General features: G+C 54.9%; 4 protein-coding genes across 4 annotated transcripts; 1 reads left to right on the forward strand and 3 right to left on the reverse strand.

Moving 5' to 3' along the window:
- Window positions 1-8,589: 8,589 nt before the first annotated feature.
- KRP23_15205 (Heat shock factor protein HSF24) lies at window positions 8,590-9,297 on the forward strand (the record flags this gene model as incomplete). Its single annotated transcript, XM_067886119.1, has 1 exon — window positions 8,590-9,297. One exon carries the CDS (start codon window positions 8,590-8,592, stop codon window positions 9,295-9,297), a length of 708 nt encoding a protein of 235 aa, XP_067736708.1.
- A 1,536-nt stretch (window positions 9,298-10,833) lies between these two features.
- On the reverse strand, window positions 10,834-11,460 carry KRP23_15206 (Heat stress transcription factor C-1b; the record flags this gene model as incomplete). Its single annotated transcript, XM_067886120.1, has 1 exon — window positions 10,834-11,460. One exon carries the CDS (start codon window positions 11,458-11,460, stop codon window positions 10,834-10,836), a length of 627 nt encoding a protein of 208 aa, XP_067736709.1.
- A 2,547-nt stretch (window positions 11,461-14,007) lies between these two features.
- On the reverse strand, window positions 14,008-15,327 carry KRP23_15207 (Zinc finger protein 143; the record flags this gene model as incomplete). The annotated part of the gene is made up of 1 exon (XM_067886121.1): window positions 14,008-15,327. The coding sequence occupies one exon, from the start codon at window positions 15,325-15,327 to the stop codon at window positions 14,008-14,010; it is 1,320 nt and encodes a 439-aa protein (XP_067736710.1).
- Window positions 15,328-17,354: 2,027 nt separating this feature from the next.
- Window positions 17,355-18,623, reverse strand: KRP23_15208 (uncharacterized protein; the record flags this gene model as incomplete). Its single annotated transcript, XM_067886122.1, has 1 exon — window positions 17,355-18,623. The coding sequence occupies one exon, from the start codon at window positions 18,621-18,623 to the stop codon at window positions 17,355-17,357; it is 1,269 nt and encodes a 422-aa protein (XP_067736711.1).
- Window positions 18,624-19,940: the final 1,317 nt, after the last annotated feature.

Below are 19,940 nucleotides of genomic sequence, written 5' to 3' on the forward strand. Positions count from 1 at the left end.
ATCGACTTCCACTCCATCGAATGGATGATGATCCTACAAGATCGTGTTCATCACCGTCACCAACACGAGGGCGCCGCCGCAAGCAGCACCGCCAGCAGCCGTCGCCCGACTCTTCGCAGCCGAAGTGGTATGCCCGACCACATCCGCCACATCATCCTTCGTCGTGCAGACAGGAATGAGCCCTGCCTCAGGTATTTTGGCGGGGAAATGTGCTTCGGTATCACGCGCGAACGCTGTGCGTTCTCCTTCCGGACCCACCGGTGGCCTGACTCGCTGCCTCGTGACCTGCAGCTGCGCATCAACACGATGTATGGCTTCTCGCGCCGCCCCACTGGCCCCCGCCGCACTTGATGCTGCCGAGGCCCCGCCAGCTCACCGGTGCTTTGGTCATCGATCAGATCAGGTAATATCGACAACAACAACAACGTCACATGTACCTCCTACGGTAACAGTGAATCCACATATCACCCTAATCGGACCACCCTTCATCGGGGAAGGACGCGGGTCGAAACCCAGCCAGCGGCTACGCCTCGGCCACCATCACAGCGGTCGACGGCAACGCTTCGATATCTACAGACCCATTCGACGGCAGCGCCTCGAGAACCACCCGTACCACCCCCGCTTTCCCTCAACCCACCGAGGATTCCGCCTCGGCCGGTCTACGCCCTGAGGCGGACGTACCCCAAGCAGCGCTCAGGGCGTATCCTACCCCACCAGCTACCGCGGCTACGGTGGGCCGTCCCCCACCAGTTATTGAGCACCGCGACGCTTCACGTACACAGTTCGCCAGCCCAATACCAATTGGCCCAGGTCAGCGAGTTCGACGTCTACGCTCGCCTCCTTCTCCGAGCACCACTGCTCAGTGTTTTCAGCACGGTTTGCATCGGGCAGATCTCTGGGCCAGCATTCGGCGGAGCACTCTCGCCTAGGCCCTAGCCAAAGTCGGTTTGGCGTTGCCAACGGCGCCGTTTCCAGTGCACCAGGGGACACCTGAGCGCCCTCGATTTTCCATCAACACGCCGATGCCGCAAGTGTTGTCGGAGTTCATTCGCCGCACCCAAACCCCGGTTCCTCAATTCATTGAGCTCTTGCGCAGACAGTCCAACACTGATTACCGTCCGAACAAAGCCATCATGCCCGCCGTGGTGCGCGACACATGCGCTGGATACCGGCGTCTCGACGACCCCTTACGCACCGCTAACGAAGGTATCCACGTGACTACGTTGCAACGGCTTCCTTCCTAACCACACCGCCCAGCCAACCACCCATCCGCTGCCGCTCGCACCAACGTTTTGCGCAAAAACATTCGCAAAGAGCAGGATCTGGGGTGGTGCATTGTTGTTGACCTCGACATACGCAGGTTTTGGCCAGAAAACTTTCTCAGTCCGTTTGGAGTGGTCGACAAAGGCGACGGGGACCCCAACACTTCTGGTCATGTCATCCACGACCTGTCCTACCCTGACGGTAGCTCTGTCAATGACCTCAACGTCCTGGCCGACATACCAACGGCGGAATACGTCCATTGTAATTCCAATAGCCAAAGAAATATTGGAACAATCAGACCGGTTCCCAGTCGATGACATCAAGCTTATTCTTGGTGATGTGGCCGCAGCCTTCCGCAACCTGGGAATTCACAGCAATTCTGTTCATTCGTTTGCCGGCTCAATCCCATCCGAAAATGCCTGGGTGATCGACCTCTCAGCAGGATTCGGCTGGGCAGGGTCGCCCGGGCACTACGACGTGGCCGGTGGATCCATCGCACACATCCACGGGAATACTGGCAATGCGGACTACCCGGACGGGTTCTATAACTATTTCTGGGTGGATGATCATGTGTGTGTGGTGGCCGATAGGGGTACAAATTGCGCCGACGTTGAGCAATCTCTTCGCTCCGCTATGATGTCAGTACTGGGTCCAGCCGCCGTGAACAATGACAAATTCACCGGGCGGAACACGCGTCATAGGGTCCTCGGTCTGGTGTTCGACACCAAGGCCGCCTCTGTGTCAATGCCATCTGACAAAATTACGAAAGCATCCATTGCCGTTCACGACGCTCACTAGGCGGATACGATGACCTGGACGCAGTATCGATCCCTTATGGGATCTCTCCGCCACGTCGCAGCCTGTGTCCACTCCGCTCGGCCGTTTCTACAATGTCTTCGGCGCAAGGAACGGCATCTCAGTCGCTGGTCATCAATCACTGTTGACTCCGATATGAAAGAGGATCTACGCTGGTGGACCTTGATACTTCGAAACCCGGTCCTGAACGGGGTTCCGCTGGCATACTTCAGGGCGCACCCGCCACGCGACGTTACGATCGAAACCGACACGTCTGATATTTGCATGTGCGCCGTCGATAAATCCCGGAGGCGAGTCTTGGTCTACCAGTTTTCCGTGTCCGAACGGAATCTCGTTGCCGCGTTTCATGACGGCCAGAATTCGTTCGGATGGGAACAGGTTCAGCCACCGTTTTGCAGCGACACGATGGAAGCAACCTGGCATTGTACCTGCGAGAGCATTCGGTGGTCAACTCTACTCTCTCGATATACGCCGCCGCATTCCGATTCTGGTGTGGCTGGATAACTCGACGAGGCATCAACCACTGGATTGACTTTGCTTCCGAGACCGCTCGTCTGCAACTCATCTCGGATTTCATCGTCCACGGCTCTGGACGCCCAATTCGCAGCTCGTCTATTGTACACAACCTCATGGGGATCCGTCATTTTTTCATCGCGGCCGGTCGAACGTTTCCAGTCGATCATCCATAAATCCGCATGCTCTTGAAAGGCGTCCGGCGTCTCGACACACCCAGCCAGCGGAAATTACCAGTATCAATCCGCCTTCTGGTATCGTGCTTCTCTTCGCTCAACATTTCCAACGGCTCGGACCAAGCGCTATTGGGGGGGGGGGGGGGGTGGGGGGTACTGTGTCTGGCCTTCTTTTTCCGGCTTCGTCGGTCGGAGATTGCCATCGTGTGTGGTGGCAAGTTTTGTTGGTTTGCGCTGAGGGCTTCCGACATGGCCGTCACAGGTGAACACGGGTAACCCACGTTAGATCCAGCGAAAGCTACGACAGTCCACATCAAACTCCGGGGATCAAAAACCTACCAGATCGGACCTCCAACCCTGCTGATGCTCCAGCGATCGGATCACGTGGTCCTGTACCCTGTTCTGGGCGCACTACTCCTTATGAGAGCTCGAAGCACATTACCGGCCAAACTCCCAGCTGCGATGTTCAGAGACCGCAATGGCATGACAAAGGCGGTCACAGCTCGGTCAGACTCGATGGCGATTCAACAGGCGGCAGGCCGAACCGGCGAGTCACCTTCATCTTTTGGTACACACTCGCTACGATCTGGAGGAGCTACGCACATGTATCGGTCGGGGGGTCGATGCCCTCATGATTCAATTTCATGGCCGATGGGCGTCGGATACATACAAGGTCTACACTCGCTTGTGCAAGGAGTCGGTGTCCTCCATGTCTGCAACAATGGCCAGCGGTTCAAAAGCGGCTTCAACGCTAAGCTGATGATCTTGTGGAATTCTCCTCTCTGGGGGGCTCGACTTCGTCCACTACGGTCGATGTCGGATTCAACTTCCTAAGACCCATCATCAAGTCGAAGATTTGCCCCTTAAAAACAACGTGCTCTGCTACCGGAGGAAACGAAGGGCAGATCGAAGATTCCGATATTGATGGGGTGACATGCTTCGGCTCAGTATATCTTTACTGTGTCGGAATTTTTGCTGCCCTACGCTCACTTAATCTAAGTATCGGACTTTGTCTACCAACAAGACAACGCATCGATCCATATATCGCGGGAAACTATGGATGTTTATTAGAAGCAGGGCATCAAACTTGTTTGTTGGCCCGCCCGCTCAATCCTATAGAAAATGTATAGACGTTGATGGCACACAAAGTATACACAAAGTATTCCCTAACGGATGGCAGTACGCTAGCGTAGCTGAACTAACTACGGCCATCTTAACTGCGTGGGATAGCATTGAGCAGGCTACACGGGTGAAGTTAGTCGAGTCAATGCCTCGCCGATGCATTGAAGTGATTGAGATGAAGGGGACAAAAACTCTTTACTAATACAATCATTTCAACTCACTTATCTTAATAGCTGTATAGGTAGAGGCGGCCGGAAGTTTGGGCCACCTGGTCAAAGCGGTTTATTGTATGGAAGCTACATTACAAACCGCAAAACTCTGGACGTCAGCACAAACACCCTGCTACTGTAGACAATACAAACCACATATCAAAAGCGCAGCGCGAGTACTCAAATATTGGCTGAGCTACGGCCAAATGCATGAGTGGCCGGATTAATTTGGCCAGGAGTGTATACTATACACGTTTCGGATAACACCTAGGGCTCCTCATGGAACTCAAGGCGTGCGAGAAGAACCGCTATATGGGTGGTGAGCACGAACAAGATGCTGATTGCACAGCATAGGCAACGCAAGCCCCCAAAGGCACGGCATTTAACACAAATCTACTGGAGGAGTCGGCGCATCGTGGATAGGCTCCGGGAAGTAAAATGGCTACACCACGCCAAAGAAGCCAACCGTATGGCGATGGAGCTGACAAACACAGCGCTCGAAAGCAGAACAAGCGTACAACAGTACACGGCGGACGCGGGCACCGATTCAGGGAAATGGAGGAAGGTACTCTGCCACCTAGATGGAGACATGATACAATGGAAAACACACGAGGACAACGCGGCGCAAGCGGACGTCGTGGCTGACAGCCAATAAGGATACCGGCACGTAACGGGGAAGCGTAAGCTTGGACCTGGAGAAGGCTAACTACCGACATAGGGGCGATGACATAGGAAGTCGTTAGCACCACTAAGTGACATCAATGTACCTCACTGAAAAACGAAAACGAAATATGACTGGTAGTGCAGAGCTTTAGGTTAGACTTGAGAGAGCTGCGGGGACAGACCTTCCCATGTCTGGACTGGGCAACTGGGCCAGCTCCCCTCACTGCATGTAGTGGTTTGCACTTTGTGAAACACGAAAGCTCATTACATGCCGACGTATTGGATTTAACTTGTCGTACCCTCTGACATCGGGGAATGCTGTAGTCTCAACTTCAACTCCATCACTAGTTGAATGTTCGCTGGTTAGCCTTCTCGGTTCGCGCTCGAGAGCCTCTTGGTTGGCAAATGCGATAATTGCAACATCGACTTGCTTCTGTTTTGCATATCGCTATGCTAGAGCATCCATATATGGATAGGATTGTACGTGAAGCATCGTCTTTCTCCTTTACATGAGCTCAACTTCAAAGTGCATGTATAGACAAGTTCGTAGCTGAAGCATACGACTGCGATAGACGCCATTTGCAGCGAAATAACCTCAACCATATGCAGGTTTATGGTACAGACACACCATCGAATCGATGATCGATCGATAATCGTGTGTGCTGGCCAACCAAGAGGGCAGTTGCGCTCAAGATTCAATTGATCTCTGCCTATTGAATACACAGCGCATGATGCACAGCAGTATGCATCAACCTTTACGCTGTTTGGAGTGTCCTGCCACTCTGGCAGGGCTTCCCTGAGTGTCATTATTTGATTGAACGCGTCAAGACAACAAGCCCGCCCAAGACAACAGTTCACGGCTTCAACTCAAGCAACTACCATGCAGCTAACCAAGATCCTGGTCATCATCGTCGTTGCCGTGCTGAGCGTATCGGATGTCAGCGCCAACGTCCGTAAGAGCATCCACGAAAGCAAAGAGCAGAAGACCCCTCGCGACAATTCCGATACCATTGCCAACCACAACAAACTCAGGGACTAAAGAAGGTGGGTGCAGTTTGACAACCTGGCAATATATGTTATTCCCAGGAATTCGCCTGAGTGAACTGTCGACTCAAGCATGTAGCAGCAACGTTTGAAAACAAAAATAAGAGATCAACAACATGTCTCCGTTATGCTATTGTACTGTCGTTAATCGGCTACTTTAGTTGAGCGCTAGGAGTAGCACGCAAAGTAAGGGAATACTGCGTCGTACTACTAGTACATGTGAGCCCAATACACACTGAAATATGGTTGCAGGCTTATCAAATTTGAACGGGTGCTTCCTCTTGCTTTCGAAAGTTATACCTTTATGAATGAAAAAAAGTAGTGCTGACAATGACAAACTGCGTTATCTTAGTCCAATTCGGTATAATACACTGAGACGACCAATGCTCTCTTTACGTACGTACGCCCAACCAGAACTTGTAGGTTTCTCAGAAATATCTGTCACACATCAAACATGTCGAACGCAACATCAACTTTGACGACACACTGCTGAGACTGTCTTCATTAATCTGTCGTCGCCGATTTTCCAATACACACCACAAAGGGCTTGACTAATTTTGGCTGAACTGCTTACGATGAAGAATGGTCCTGCATTCTCCACAACTTACGTTCCAGCTAGCAAGTACTGGTATCCGGCATAAACGAGGAAAGATTAATGGAGAAGTAGCAACCAATACATGTGCTGGTATACCTCACCTAGGCTTGGATTGCCGCTAATTACTGTATCTACATGAGTCGGCCTCATCAATATTAACATCCGTTGTACATACCGGTTTTATTATAATATGTGCTCGGAAATGAGAGCCTTGAATCAGTCGGCCCATGGTGATGAACGTTTCTAGCAAAATGTGTACTGTACCTTGTATTGTGCTATCTTACTAAGCAGGAGCTACTCTCAATGAGGTTCGTTTTACAGAATTTGTCCGTTCCAAGGAAAGAAAGTGCATTGTAGCTTGTATGATTCGACGGGGGGGGGGGGGGTCCAGGCGAGTTGCAGTCTTTTGTTTGTGGTCGGTTTTCGCCCTATCTGCTGCAACGTGCTGTAGGGCACTGCGGCAGTCGAAGGGGGGCGTTCGCGCTGCGAAATAGCCCTCGTGAAATTTCTTGCCCTAGCGAATGTTTTCCAAACTCCTTGGCAGGCTCAGTGTGCAGGATGCTGTAGAGGGTTTGGAAGATGTTACTATCGGCCACCAAGCGGAGCCCAAAAACAGATCAATGCGCGATTGCCTCAGTTAGCCCTCGCTGGGTCGGATCATTGCTCGCTCGGCACCAGTACTGATTGGAGGCATCCACTTCGCTGGCGGTATTGCTGTTCAAAAGCAGGTTGAAGCACTCATCGTGCTTGCTCAGAGACTTGACAAATGTCAGATTTACGCTGAGAATAGCGAGACAAGCGCCGGTGGTCCCAACAGAAGAACTGTTTGCACATTGACTGACCATATACAACTCGTGCTCGCTTGCATCGCTCACACTTCAACCGTCTGATGCCAATCAGACTTGCCAGTACGCCCAGAAGAACTCTGGCTCATCAAAAGACTCAGGCTATGCCAGGAAGCGACAGTAGTAACACTGTTAAATAGGCATCTCTGCAACAAACGTCGCCCTCCGCTCGCCCACCAGGTTACTTTGCACGATCGACAGTTGCGGCGCCCGTGGGATGAAATGCACCATTGCTGCAGTAGAACTGTAGAGCTGGCTAACTAACCGAAGCGGATCGGGCGCCTCGGATTTGCGCGAGTGAGTCATGCCCGTAAACTCCAATCCAGGCACGCAGACATCTCGTCGGCTCTTCGACGCCTCGCGAACTGTGACCGATGCCGCCACCAGACTGGCGTGACAGCTGGCTACGAGTAGCGGTCCGCTGCAAAGCGACCTCGAATCTCAGGACCAGCAGCGCCATTTCCCGCCAAATACCATGCACGACCAAGCTCCTGTTGATAGACGCGGGGACAAGCAACAGTGATTTCGCCCAGGGCGTCGGCGATATCCATAGAGCGGCGCGACCTGCTCGTTGTCGACGAGTGAGCCCGTTGCTGCGGCCCCATTTCTATGAGGGGAGATCTTGCTGCTTGGAAGTGATGTCCACCTGGACGCCTTAATCGTCAGAGAGTGGTATGATACAAGTACCTCCAACATGCTGAGTCTCCCTCTCCAACGCAGCGTCGAGCTCCATGCGGGGCCGCCGCAGTGTGCCTCGGCCATGGAGCGCCGCGGCGCGCGCGGCTGTACGTGGTGTCCGCAAACAACGGTACTGTAGCGTTTCCCTGCCATGCTTGAATGGCGGGCGTGCTGCAGCCTGCAGCCATGGTCGGCAGTGGCGACAGAGTGGCACGGGTCTTCACGCCATCGGCAAAATTACATGACGGGTGTCGAGAAGCAGGGCGCTTGTCAAGGAGAAAGGGCCGCGCAGACGCTGACGCCAGGTATCAGCAGGTTCAAGGCCGAAAAGCACGGTCGTCGTGCCGAGCGGGGGTGGCCTTCACTGAAGACCCTCCTCCTTTTGATGCACCATTGCTCGCTAGAGCTTCAACCGGCCCAGTGTGTCAACCGCCTCGTCTCTGCTCGGTAACGGCCCATACAGAAACGCGACGCCACGTCGAGAGTACCACTTCAACACGGGCCGGGATCCAGCTCTCACTGCACTCCACTCAGCAATTTGCTTCGAACGCCCCACTTCGACCGATCACGAGCAGCGCGATCCGCCCCGCGCAAACCACAAGCAAATCGCGTCCAACGTGCCTCAGAAAGCACCCTCGAAATCAGACTTCCGATCTACTAACCACATGAACTCGCGTATCGGAGACTGCAAGGAGGTGGCCCCGTTCCTCAAAAGTCTGCGCCTGATCCTCGACTCGGAGAACCCCGCCATCCTGCGCTGGACATCCGATGGCAAGGCCTTCGAGATCCACGACATGGCCGCCATGATGAAAGAGGTGCTGCCCAAGTACTTCAAGCACAGCAAGTACACGAGCTTCCAGCGGCAGCTCAACTACTTCCACTTCCGCAAGTGGACCAAGTCCAAGGCCGTCGTGTGCACCTTCTCCAACCAGAACTTCCAGCGCGACGAGCCGGCGCTGGCCTGGCGTATCACACGCAAGAAGTCTGTGCACTCGGTGGACGGCACTACCAAGAAGACTGAGAGCAGCGCAACGCCCGCTGCGGTGGCCAAGAAGTCTCCCAAGACCAAGAAGTTCGCGCGTCAGGCGCCCAAGGCCATCGTTATCAAGCTGCCGTTGGCCGAACCCAGGAGGCGCGCGTCCTTCCCGTCCCCCACGGACGCGTACTCGCTCGCAAACGAGCTGGGCCTGGGCAACGTGTACGGCGAGGTGTCGGAGATCACGTTCCACGAGCCGCTGGAGGCAAGCGACGAGCTGCTGGAGGAGGAGTCGCTCGACTGGGTGGACGTGCTGTACTCGTCGCTGGAGCCGCTGCTGGACAGCGCGGCACCTCCTTCGTTCCACGACCACGCGTTCGACTACGCCGCGTTGTGACGCGCACGGCAAACGTGAACCGAGAGACCAAAGCAACTTGTGAGTGGCGTGCGTTGCGTGTACGAGTGAGATTATTTTATTTGGAGCAAGTAATGCGTCTGAGGCGAAGCCAGACCTCCATCAATATACCATGAGTTAGTGAACGTTTCAGCTTGTCCTCGCGTCGATGTAGCTTTGGCAGGTGCAACACAAAGACAGCGGGGGCCCACCGAGACGCTACGCACCTGGATGTGCTTGTAGTAAACGGGAGCTGTCCTATGCAGCCAACGGTGCCACCGTTGATGATCGGCGGTCCTTCTCGAGGACAGATGTGACGAAGCTCCATCAAGCTCTCGGTACCTTCGAGGTACCCAGCGGCTGGCGAGGCACGTATCGATTCAAGAAGGGCACGGAATTGAAGCACTTCTCCTCCCCCTGGAACACGTCGTGTTACTGATACCGAAAAAGTGAGGAATGATTGCACCAAATAGGTTGTTGTATGAAGATCTATCGAGCGCGGGTGCCATCCCGCTACATGTACAAATCACGAAACTCGGACAGGAAATCTACACCGAAGCCTCGCCTCAACCCCCCTGGGGGCGCGGTGACAGAAGGCTAAGCCGAGCGAGATGTGACCATGCTTGATCCTGGGTTTAAGCCTGCGTGCTGCGCACACGGATCTTAAACCACAGGCGTTGTTTCGGCTTGCCGAGCTAGTCGGCTTCATCCCCTCCGGCTTCCCAAGGCCTACCGTAACTACAGATTTCCATACCGTAATACAGAAATGCTACCGGAATTTCGGTATCAGTAACGTGTTCCCTTCTCCATCCCATCAGGAGGTCCGAGGCTCGCTCGTCGCACCTACTGCCTAAAATTGGTGGGCATCGCTGGCCGAGCATTCATCAATGCCCGACGAAGAGTGGCATGCTCGACTCAGTATCTGCTGACTCAGAACGACCCGGCTACAGCAGTGGCACTTCTCGGTATAATGACATGGCACTATTAACAGGGTCTCTCGTCCAGCGCTCGTAAACACAGTCATCATGACGCCGCTGCAGCGAACTATTCGCACTGAAAGCGAGCGAGCGAGCAAGCAGGCGAGCGATCTCCTTTCCTCTCGGCGTCCAGGGCGGCAGGCTGCTTGGGCAAATGCCGCTGCGGCGCTGGCTGGCCTCGCTCATGATGGCGATACGACCACCACTTAATTATGGCGACCATCCCACTGTGGTGAGCGATCCGCGACGAGGCAGGCATTGCCCAGCGCAAAGGCTCTGCTCGCCTTGCCTGGGGATCTCGATGCCTATCCATCCCGGCGCTGCCTGGATTCACAGGACCCAGGACCGCGATGTGTCGCGTGGGCCAGTCAGGTTTGGCATGGGGGCGAGACCGCCACCTCAGCATGATCGCGTCATGTACTGGCTGGCTGGCCCCAACAAGAAGCAAAGTGGTTGTACGTGTACATGTACTTGGTTAAGCAGTAGGCGTCTAACGTCGAAGACGTCTCTGTAGTCTAAACGTTGGCCGCCGCCGTTAAATAAATCTGCAGCTTGGTGCAGCTTACAGCCCGAGCAGCTTCGCCGAGAAGAAGCAGTCGGCTGGACTCAGGTCGTCCTCCAGCAAGTCGAGCTTCAGCTCCGGGTACAGCACGTCGATCCAGGCCAGCGACGCATCCTCGTCGAACAGTTCCGGCTGCTGCGAGGGCAGCACCGTGACTGCTGGCTCAAGCTGCTTGGCGAATTGCAGGGTCGGAGTCGGAGCCCGAGCCTCGAGCTCCGACGACATGCTGCTGCGCGGCGACGAGTGCTTGGCCGGGGATAGCGCGCGCTTGCGCGTGATGCGCCAAGTGAGCGCGGGTTGGTCGCGCTGGAAGAACTGGTTGGAGAAGGTGCACACGACGGCGCGCGACTTGGTCCACTTGCGGAAGTGGAAGTAGTTGAGCTGCCGCTGGAAGCTGGCGTACTTGCGGTGCTTGAAGTACTTGGGCAGCACGTAGCCCGTCATGGCGGCCATGTCGTGGATCTCGAAGGCCTTGCCATCGGGCGTCCAGCACAGAATTCGCGGGCTCTCGGTGTCCAGCATGCGGCGAAGACTGCGCAGGAACGGCGCCACCTCCTTCACAGGCGTGCCGTCTGCGGGGTCCTGAGCCACGGGCTCCGGCTGCTTCATGGCTGCAACGCGCGACATGGTGCGTTAATGGCGGCTTTAGCAGTGCTGCACGCTTACGGGGCGTGAGTCAATGCGGTTTGCGAAGCAAAAGTGAAAGTGAAGACCACATCGCGCCGCTCCGACCGAGAGACAAGGGCGGCTGTCGTGATGGTGCGGACCGCCTGGGATTACGGCTGCACAGTCTAGCGTCCGGTCAAGCCGGGGCGCGGGGTCTCTCGTCGCGCGACGCCCCGGCCAAGTCGGGTTAGAGACGATCGGCTGGCCGTGCCAAGCGCTGCGCTATCTTCCGCGAGGTGAGTCACTTGGGTCGGCGCGCGCGCACACGGCAGCAAAGTTGACACCCGCCTGGGCAATTGTTCATGTACAGCCGCGCTTCGCGTGTCGCGAGGTCGGGTGCAGCGGAGATCAAGCAAGGGGCAGCTTAACGCTTCCCGACCGCGAGCAGTGTGATGGGAGCGATATTGCGTCGCTCTGCTCGGCTGAATTTATTGATCACAACGCTCATGCGCGCAACCAGGAATGGTCGCCGACATGTGCATTCGCGATGTCTGCTTGGAGTCTCCTCTCTCCAAGTTGGAGAGGGCCCCGCCTCGTGGCGACGATGCAAGTTGCGGCGCGCCATCACGCGCCAGGGCTCGTCTAACATCTTGACCCAAGCACCGTTCGCTTGCTTGCAAGAGACCCTGAGAGACCCTCGACCTTGACGCGGGAATGCGAAGCTAATGCGGGTAAAAACCGCGACGTCGGATTGAGCATGAGTCTCGGTGCGCCAAAGTTTGGCGGGGAAGTGTATCCAGCAGCACTGTAACACCTCAGTGTGGCGCAAGTCACCTGTCACCATGTCACCCCGAAGCCTGCAGCGCGAGATGGATAGAGCGCGGCATCCAGGACCATGCCGAGCAGTGCGCCAGTAAACAGTGGTATGTTACTAAACACTACAGAGCCAGCAACCAGGAACTTCCTGAGGAAGAGCTGCTCGATTTGGCGTGGGTAGCGGAACGGGTTGCTCTACATGCTGCTGTCCTCCGTACAGTACGGTGACGATCACTTTGCACGCAATCGGTGCGCGTGAACACGTGAATCTTCGAGGAGTGCGGGCGTGTAAGCGTGCCACATGGTGCTGGAGGCATTCAAGGCGACAACCTGCCAAATTCACGCCATATTCGTCGCAGTGGAGCTCAGGGAAAATAAATTAGTGTGCTGACAGAGCCAACCTGCGGACAATTTGCGGTGTTGGTCATTGGCCGCAGTCCAACGCTTTTTGCTCAATTCCTCCACGCAGGGGTATCACTTTAGGGCATCTGCTCCACGGGATCCCTCGGCACACAGAGAAGAGCACAAGCAAGGCTGTGGGATGGCGGCGGAAAGATGGCGCTCGAGGAACGGCACTAGAGTAAACCTGCTGCATGTGTTACACAGGAGTGAGCTCATACTTAGACACTCCCATGTGGACTGCTGTGGACAAACATCCAGCTGCCGTTGGGACCCCTTTGCTATTAATAACGCCATGTAGCGAGGGATAGTGCACAAGAAGCAATCCAGCGAGCAGCAAGTGTTTGATTTGGCAGCCATGTGCCAGGATGCAAAGGCGATCGTTTGTGCAGTCCTGCGCTAACTCACGGTAGCGAACTGTAAAGAACGAAAAAGCAGGGGATGCTGAGCAAGAGAAAACAGCAACGCAGCGCTCCACCGCCGTTTGATTGGGGTGTTGATCTGCCTGAACAGAGTGTGTTGTCCCTCTGCAGGATGGATGGCGACTACAATCGATCAGATAGCATTAAATATCTCCAACACCAGCTGGATAGTGCGTCGGGACATCAATCAAGGCTTAAGGCTGTTTGCAGGAAGATAGCGCCTAGGCTTTGGCGCAACCCTCAATGCAGTGCAGGCTCTAATCGAAGCAGCTGTCATTTGCTGCCTTCAAGCGTATCGTACTGCTGTTTGGGTTTGTGAAAACATGTCCCTCAAGTCACTCGAGTGGTGTTCGTACAGACCAAGTAGCCAACCACGTTGAAGTTGGCGACCCAAATTACGAGTGAGAACTACCCAAAATACGTGTGATGGCTACAGCCACTATTTTGGGGCACCGATACAGCGTACAGTCCCGCTGCGTGCAGGACCGGGCCGGAGCACTTTGATTCGCTCGTAGTGGCGCGTCACCAGTCGACGCACCACCGGCGAATACCACTGTCTGACCACAACGCCTGGACTTCAAAAATCAGCGACCCCCATCGGGCAACTGCAATGTGTTTGGTTCGACTTGCATGATGGGCGAGTTGACCGAGCCAACGGACACTGCAGACGAACATGGCGATTAATGTGGACGCAATGCGGACAATGTCCACGTGTCAACCTCTGTCCTCCGTCTGACAGGTGCCGCTCTTCCAACAGATTGACAAGGCGTCGGTGATGTTGAGAACGCTATAGCAATCTTATTTACAACATTAAAACTGCAAACGCCGAGCTCTCTCCCAACTTCAGCAACTAAAATACTTTGCACTCCGACTCACTGCACCACTTGAGCCTCCGAGCTTATAAACAAAACATCCACCCATCTTCCTCCACTTACGAGTCCTTCATCAGCTCCAGCACCGCACTGAGCTCCTCGCCCGTGAACTCGGCCGGCACGGGGTTCATGCCGCTGCTGGACGAGCCGTTGCCTCCGTACCCCGTCTGCGTCTGATGAGGAGGCGTGTGCTGTTGCCGCATCTCGTGCGGTGACGAGCTCTCGTACTGGCGGTCGACGTCCTCCTGCCGCATGGGCTGCGAGTACGGCTCCGAGCTCGACATAAACGACGTCGTCGTAGCCGTTGGCTGGTACGCGCTCACGGTCTCGCCGCGGAGGTACGAGTACGGCACTTGGGCCGACGCGTAGGAGCCCACGGTCGCGTAGCTCGCGCTGCTCGACGTGGCCATCTCGACCGAACTGGCTGGCGGTGTCGCATCGTAGTACCGGTGCGCAGGCGGCAAGTGTGTGAGCTGGTGGAACGACGAGCCCAGCAGCCCGCTGCCGGGCATCCCCATGGTCTCGGACGGAAAGGCTCGAGTGGGGAACGGGAGTCGCGGTGCAGTTTGTACCCGGTCGTCCAGGAACGGCTTGGGTCCACTGGCCACTCGACGGTAGTCGTTCTCCTCGCGCTCCTTCTGCATCATCATGAGCGTGGACGGAGCCGCGTACATGCGGCTACGGTCTTGCTGGTACAAGTCGTCGTTCGGGAGCTCGTCCGCATGCAGGACGCGGCTTGACTTGGGGCTTCTCCTGCCATTGCTGGCGTCCACGTTCTCGTCGTTGGTGAAGCTTTCGGCAACGCTGGTGTGCAGCTTCTGGTGCTGCACGTACTCCTTGTAGTTGTCGCAGGCCCACGAGCACGTCGCCTCCGTGCAGCGGAAGAGGTTCTGGCCGTCCGGGAAGTGGATCCGCATATGGCGCTTGAGCTTGGTGCTCGTGTTGAAGCGCTTGCCGCACGTCTCGAAACAGCACGGGTACGGCCGCTCGCCGCTGTGGATGCGCTTGTGGCGGCTCAAGTTGCCCGACGTGTTGAACCGCTGCGCGCAGCCTTGGAAGTCGCACGCGTAGGGCTTGGTGCCCGTGTGGATGCGCATGTGCCGCCGCAGCGCGAAGGACCGCGGGAACTGCTTGCCGCAGTGCACCTCGGGGCACACGAACACGTCCCGCTTGGGCTGCTTGGGGCTCATCTGTGTGTGAGTCTCGGCCTTGGTGTCCGTTGTGGGCCACGACTGGAACGTCGTTGACGAGGCAGGAGGATGGGGGGGATGCGCATCCTCCTCGTCAATGCGGCGGAATGCGGGGAAAGCTGCTTTGGGCGCGTACACCACGGGCTCGACCCCGGCCAGCGCGGAGGACGGCGTCGTTTGCATGCGCATGTATTCGACACTCGTGTTGAAGTGCAAAGAGCGGGGCGGGCCTGCGCGAGAGGCAGCGAGTTGGATAATGAAGAGACCCGAAGCGATGTGAGCTACAGCCCCTCAATCCGCAACGCGCCTTCCAGCCCTGCGCCCTGTCGCTCTGAGTGTATTCCGCTGAAAACACATACTTTTCTCTGCACGGTTGATGAAGGGTATGCAGTATATGGAGGTAGCATCAAATAGAGATGGTTCCGTGTTAATTTGGGCATCTATCAGTTAGCAGAGGTATAGTGGTTTACAGAGATCTGATACATGGAGGTCAAGAGCGATGCAAAGACCATGCAAGGCGGTTTAACGCGGAGCCCTTTGCACATGCACAAGCCCATTCCCCATTGCTTGCTTGCTTGCTTTGAGTTTCCTTTGCTGGTCTTGATATCCTGCAACGACGATTGCTGCACAGGAGTGCTACCGAAGGAATGTCTTCTTGGCGATTGTTTTAGAGCATTTTGTGTGCAGATTTGGTCCGGCTATGTCCATAAAGAATCGAGTGTCAATCACAAAACATAGCCCCGGCTTCGGGTGTCCACAAATCGTATGGCAACAATCCTAGTGAAATCCGAGATGATGTGATTTGTTTCAGCCACCAACGTTGATTATGCGGTATCCATACACTGCATTGCCGGTCTTGCTGTCTAGTAGAGCCCATGCTGCCGTTGGCGCGAAAATCGGCGTTGGTGCTGTCTTCATTGCTTGCTGCAATCGCGGTTTCACCCCCCTGCACTCCCCAAGCACTCTGCTACGTGAAACGGGAAACGATTACGCGTCAAGCAGCAGCTGTTTATGCCTCGCTTTTCATCCTTTTGCGCAAGCAGCTTTGGGCGCTTTTGCACGGCCATGTCGTCTGCGCCGGCTCCCCGAGATCCCAGCATCAAGGCTATCCTCGAGCACAGCTTCGCTGGAACGCACAGTGACAAGCAGAGCAGAGCACATGCAAGTGATCTCTCCAGCAGAGAGTCTCCACACATTTTCGATGTCCTCAGCCTGGAGCTTTTTGTAGCCAAGAGCCTTTCTTTTGTAGTCATGTTTTGGATACTGTACAACACGTCGGTATGGCTACATGTTCAATTGCATTATCAGAGAGGATGGGGGCGTATCGCATTTGCCTTCCACCACCAGAACAGAACGAATCGACAAAGGCTCACGTGCATCTCTAGATCCAGGAATACCCTGAGTGATCTGACGCCGTATCATCTCAATGGAGTACTAGTTCCACGTACCAGCAATGCTTTTTGGCGTTGATACATGATTCCATTCCTCGGAGCCATCATTTCTTCAGTCGGAGTGCTTTGGACAGCTTCAGGCGGAAGGGCAAGGGCGCCAGTGCTGGAAGAGCTTCTTTGCCGTCGCCAAGGTCGTTGCTGATGCAGTTTCATCCGAAGGTAAGCAGGTAGCAGCTGGATCCCACACACACAGAACGAGCTGGGCATTTCGGGCCTTGAGAACTCCACCAAGCGCCTCGATCCAGAGTGCATGCACATGAACCAATCGGTTTTGCAGACACTGGCATCGTCCTCATAAGCTTTGCCATCCCACCGGTAGCGTTTGTGAGGGGATGGGACCGGGACATCTCGTCAGCTACTTCACAATGTGCCGTAAGAACGCAACTATGCGTAATTCTTGACAAAGGCTTATTGGCACTGACTGATCAACTGCGAGATTTCTCCAAAGACGTACGCCGAATGGATAAACTGATCGAGAAAGTGGCTCAGCTGGAAGCAACAGAAGCCTCACAAACGCTTCCGCTGACGAACCGCAGCTTAGTTTTTTGTTTACCGTTGAGCTATGTCGGTGCGGCCTGTAAAACTGGTATCACACCTCGAACTGACGTCCTGGCAGATCCGTTCCATCGCTTGCTAAGGACTCTGGAGGTGACTCGTGTGTTGATCATGGCAACAACAGAGGGCGCCCAATAGATGGCTGTTCTGATAGTCTTGTTTTGATCCAGGATGGGCCCTCTCGATGTATCCTGAAAAGTCTCAGCTACCTTACCTCGACCAGCCGGATCCAGTGGCAGACGAAGTCTCCGACGCGGTTTCCACTCCACTGAGCGCCATCTCCCAAACGGACTGGTCCTTCGCTTCCATCAGACAATTCAAACAGAACCGCAATGCGCATTGCTTGACAGCGCCGGTGCTTGACACGTCGACGGTCATCTTCTTCACCACGCTACATTTGGCGCAGACCACGCGCCGGCAGATCTGACAGGCTGCACCTCCATTGAGAGCAAACATCGTGAAGCTCTTGAAGCAGGTTTCGCAGCGTTTGGGTCGAGGGAATCCGCTCTCACGACGAGCTGGCGGGTCCTTCTGGCTCTTGTGCTTCATGAGCCACGTGAGCTTCTTGACGTACGCATAGTCCACTACGCGTGAGGCACTGATGAGTGCTTCAGCTCCGACAGCAGCAGCCACCCGGTCCACGATTTTGCCCCCGGGGTCGCTGTAGTTGCGGCAGTACTTCTCGACTTTGCCGGGGCCACTCTGTCGGTCGACGAAGCACAAGCTCAACTTGGCACGGATAATGCCTAAGTCTGTGAGCTCCGGGATGATACCAGGCAATGAGATGGAGTGCATGAGGTAGTACCCAATTTTGTTGCCTTTCGAGTCGCGCGTGAGCCCCGTAGCCTCCATGATGAGGTAGTCTCGCTGCTGCATGATGCTCGAAAGCACCGCCGGCCTCTCCTTGGCAAACCACTTGATGCCCAAGAACTGGAACGGGTCTTCGCACGTTGGTTTTCGAATAGTAGCGAGGATGCGAGCGTCGTCGAGACGGTCGTTGATGTGCGAGCTCCTCCACTTCCAAGCCTCGTCAGTCGATGCAAACGTGCCAAACATGCAGTCATCCAGCGAGCCGTCCACCGTTCCATGCAGAACCATCACCGGGCGCCTCATGAGAGGGTTCTTGTCGATCGCCGACGAGGACGACGACACCTCCGTGTGTTGATCACTCCTTGCACGACCTGAAGAACAAGGATCCGTTGACCGAGACGAAGTTTGACTCGTAGGTGAGGACGAATCTGTGCTCTGCTGTTTCCCAAGTGCCTGGGATGTCGGTCGTTCGCGATACACATTGAGTCCATCTTTCGCCCGCACCAATCTCCATTTCGAGCTAGGGAATGTCGATCCGGCAGCCAGGAAAGCTTCGTTCGCTGCTAGTGTTTCTCGAACAACTTCTTCTGCCTCCTGAATCAACGCGCCTTGCTGCTCCTTGGACAAATTCACAGCCGGGAAGGCGTTTTCCGGAAGCGTGAACTTCATTCTGTCTTCTATCGCTCTGAAGTCCAAAACTCTTGTGCTCCCGACATCGTTTTCAATCCATCCGGATCGCTTCAAAGCACTTGTCGGGATCCTGAAGGCCAGCAACCGTTCAACTCGTGAGTCACTTCCATCGACGCCTTCCGCAAACCCAGTTGACGTTAAACCAAATGGTTTCGTTGTAAAGCTTGAGCTAGTAGAAGGCCGCGAGTGAAGGTAGTCCGCGATGTGGAAGCGTGTAGGTGGTTAGACGCAATTGCAAAGTGATATTAGTTGGTTAAGGCCGTGTGGCCGGCCGTCTGGGCAGTGCCCAAGGCGGTGCTAAAATGAATGAATTTGATTGGTCAATCCACTTCAAGTTGAAGTGGGTTGACGTGCGCTATACAAAAGTAAATGTGCACGACAGAGATCATGCACCACAGTGCATGGTCTTTACTTACCCACTTGTCTTTGCGTAATAGTGGATGTTGTAGTTTGGATATGCGGGCCTTGACGTGCTCGTCACGTCTCGGTCCTTACATCCTCCCGGGTTTGACTTCACGTTGACGGCGCTTGAAGTCGTCGACGAGAACTTTCCAGTGAGAGACGTGCTTGATGTCTTTCTCGAGTTCCCACGAAGATTCGTGGTCTGGGAGACCATGCCACTTGACAAGCCACTCAGTCTTGCGATTGAACTGACGCTTGCGTAGAAGTTTCTCGATAATGTGGAGGTCTTCTCCAGTGACTTCATTCGTGATGATGCGAGATGCTTTCGGAAGAACACGAGTCTCAAACTTGTCCGGGTTGGAGACGTAATGGCTGAGAACGTCTACGTTGAAAGTAGGGTTCAGCGACTTCATACTGCGTGGCAAAATCAGACGAGCAGCGTTGTCGTTGATCATGCGCTTGATAACGAACGGACCAACTTTACGAGCAGCTAACTTTGCACGTTTGACGTCAATGTCTTTCGCAGCATGCTTGAGTGGAATACGGCGTGTATCCAGCATAACCAAATCTCCTTCCTTGAATTGCACATTGCTACGGTGTTGATCGTAGTACTTCTTTTGCGATGCTTGAGCCTTGAGTAGGTGCTCCTTGGCTTTGACAATAATTTTGTCACGTTCATCCTTGAAGCGGTTTGCATACTCAGACAGTCCTTGTTGTACTTGAACTGTGGTAGACAGCGTAGGAAAAGTTCCGAAGGGATTGCGTTCCTTACGCCCTGTGTCTACTTCAAATGGCGAAAGTCCTGTAGAGGCACTGACTAGCGTGGCATGAGCATACTCAATCGTCCCCAACTTGGCAGCCCAGTCATCACCATGATACGAGACCATGCAACGA

The sequence above is a fragment of the Phytophthora ramorum genome (genome assembly GCF_020800215.1).
Source record: "Phytophthora ramorum isolate Pr-102 chromosome Unknown Phyram_PR-102_s0026, whole genome shotgun sequence".
Classification (NCBI taxonomy): Eukaryota; Oomycota; class Peronosporomycetes; order Peronosporales; family Peronosporaceae; genus Phytophthora; species Phytophthora ramorum.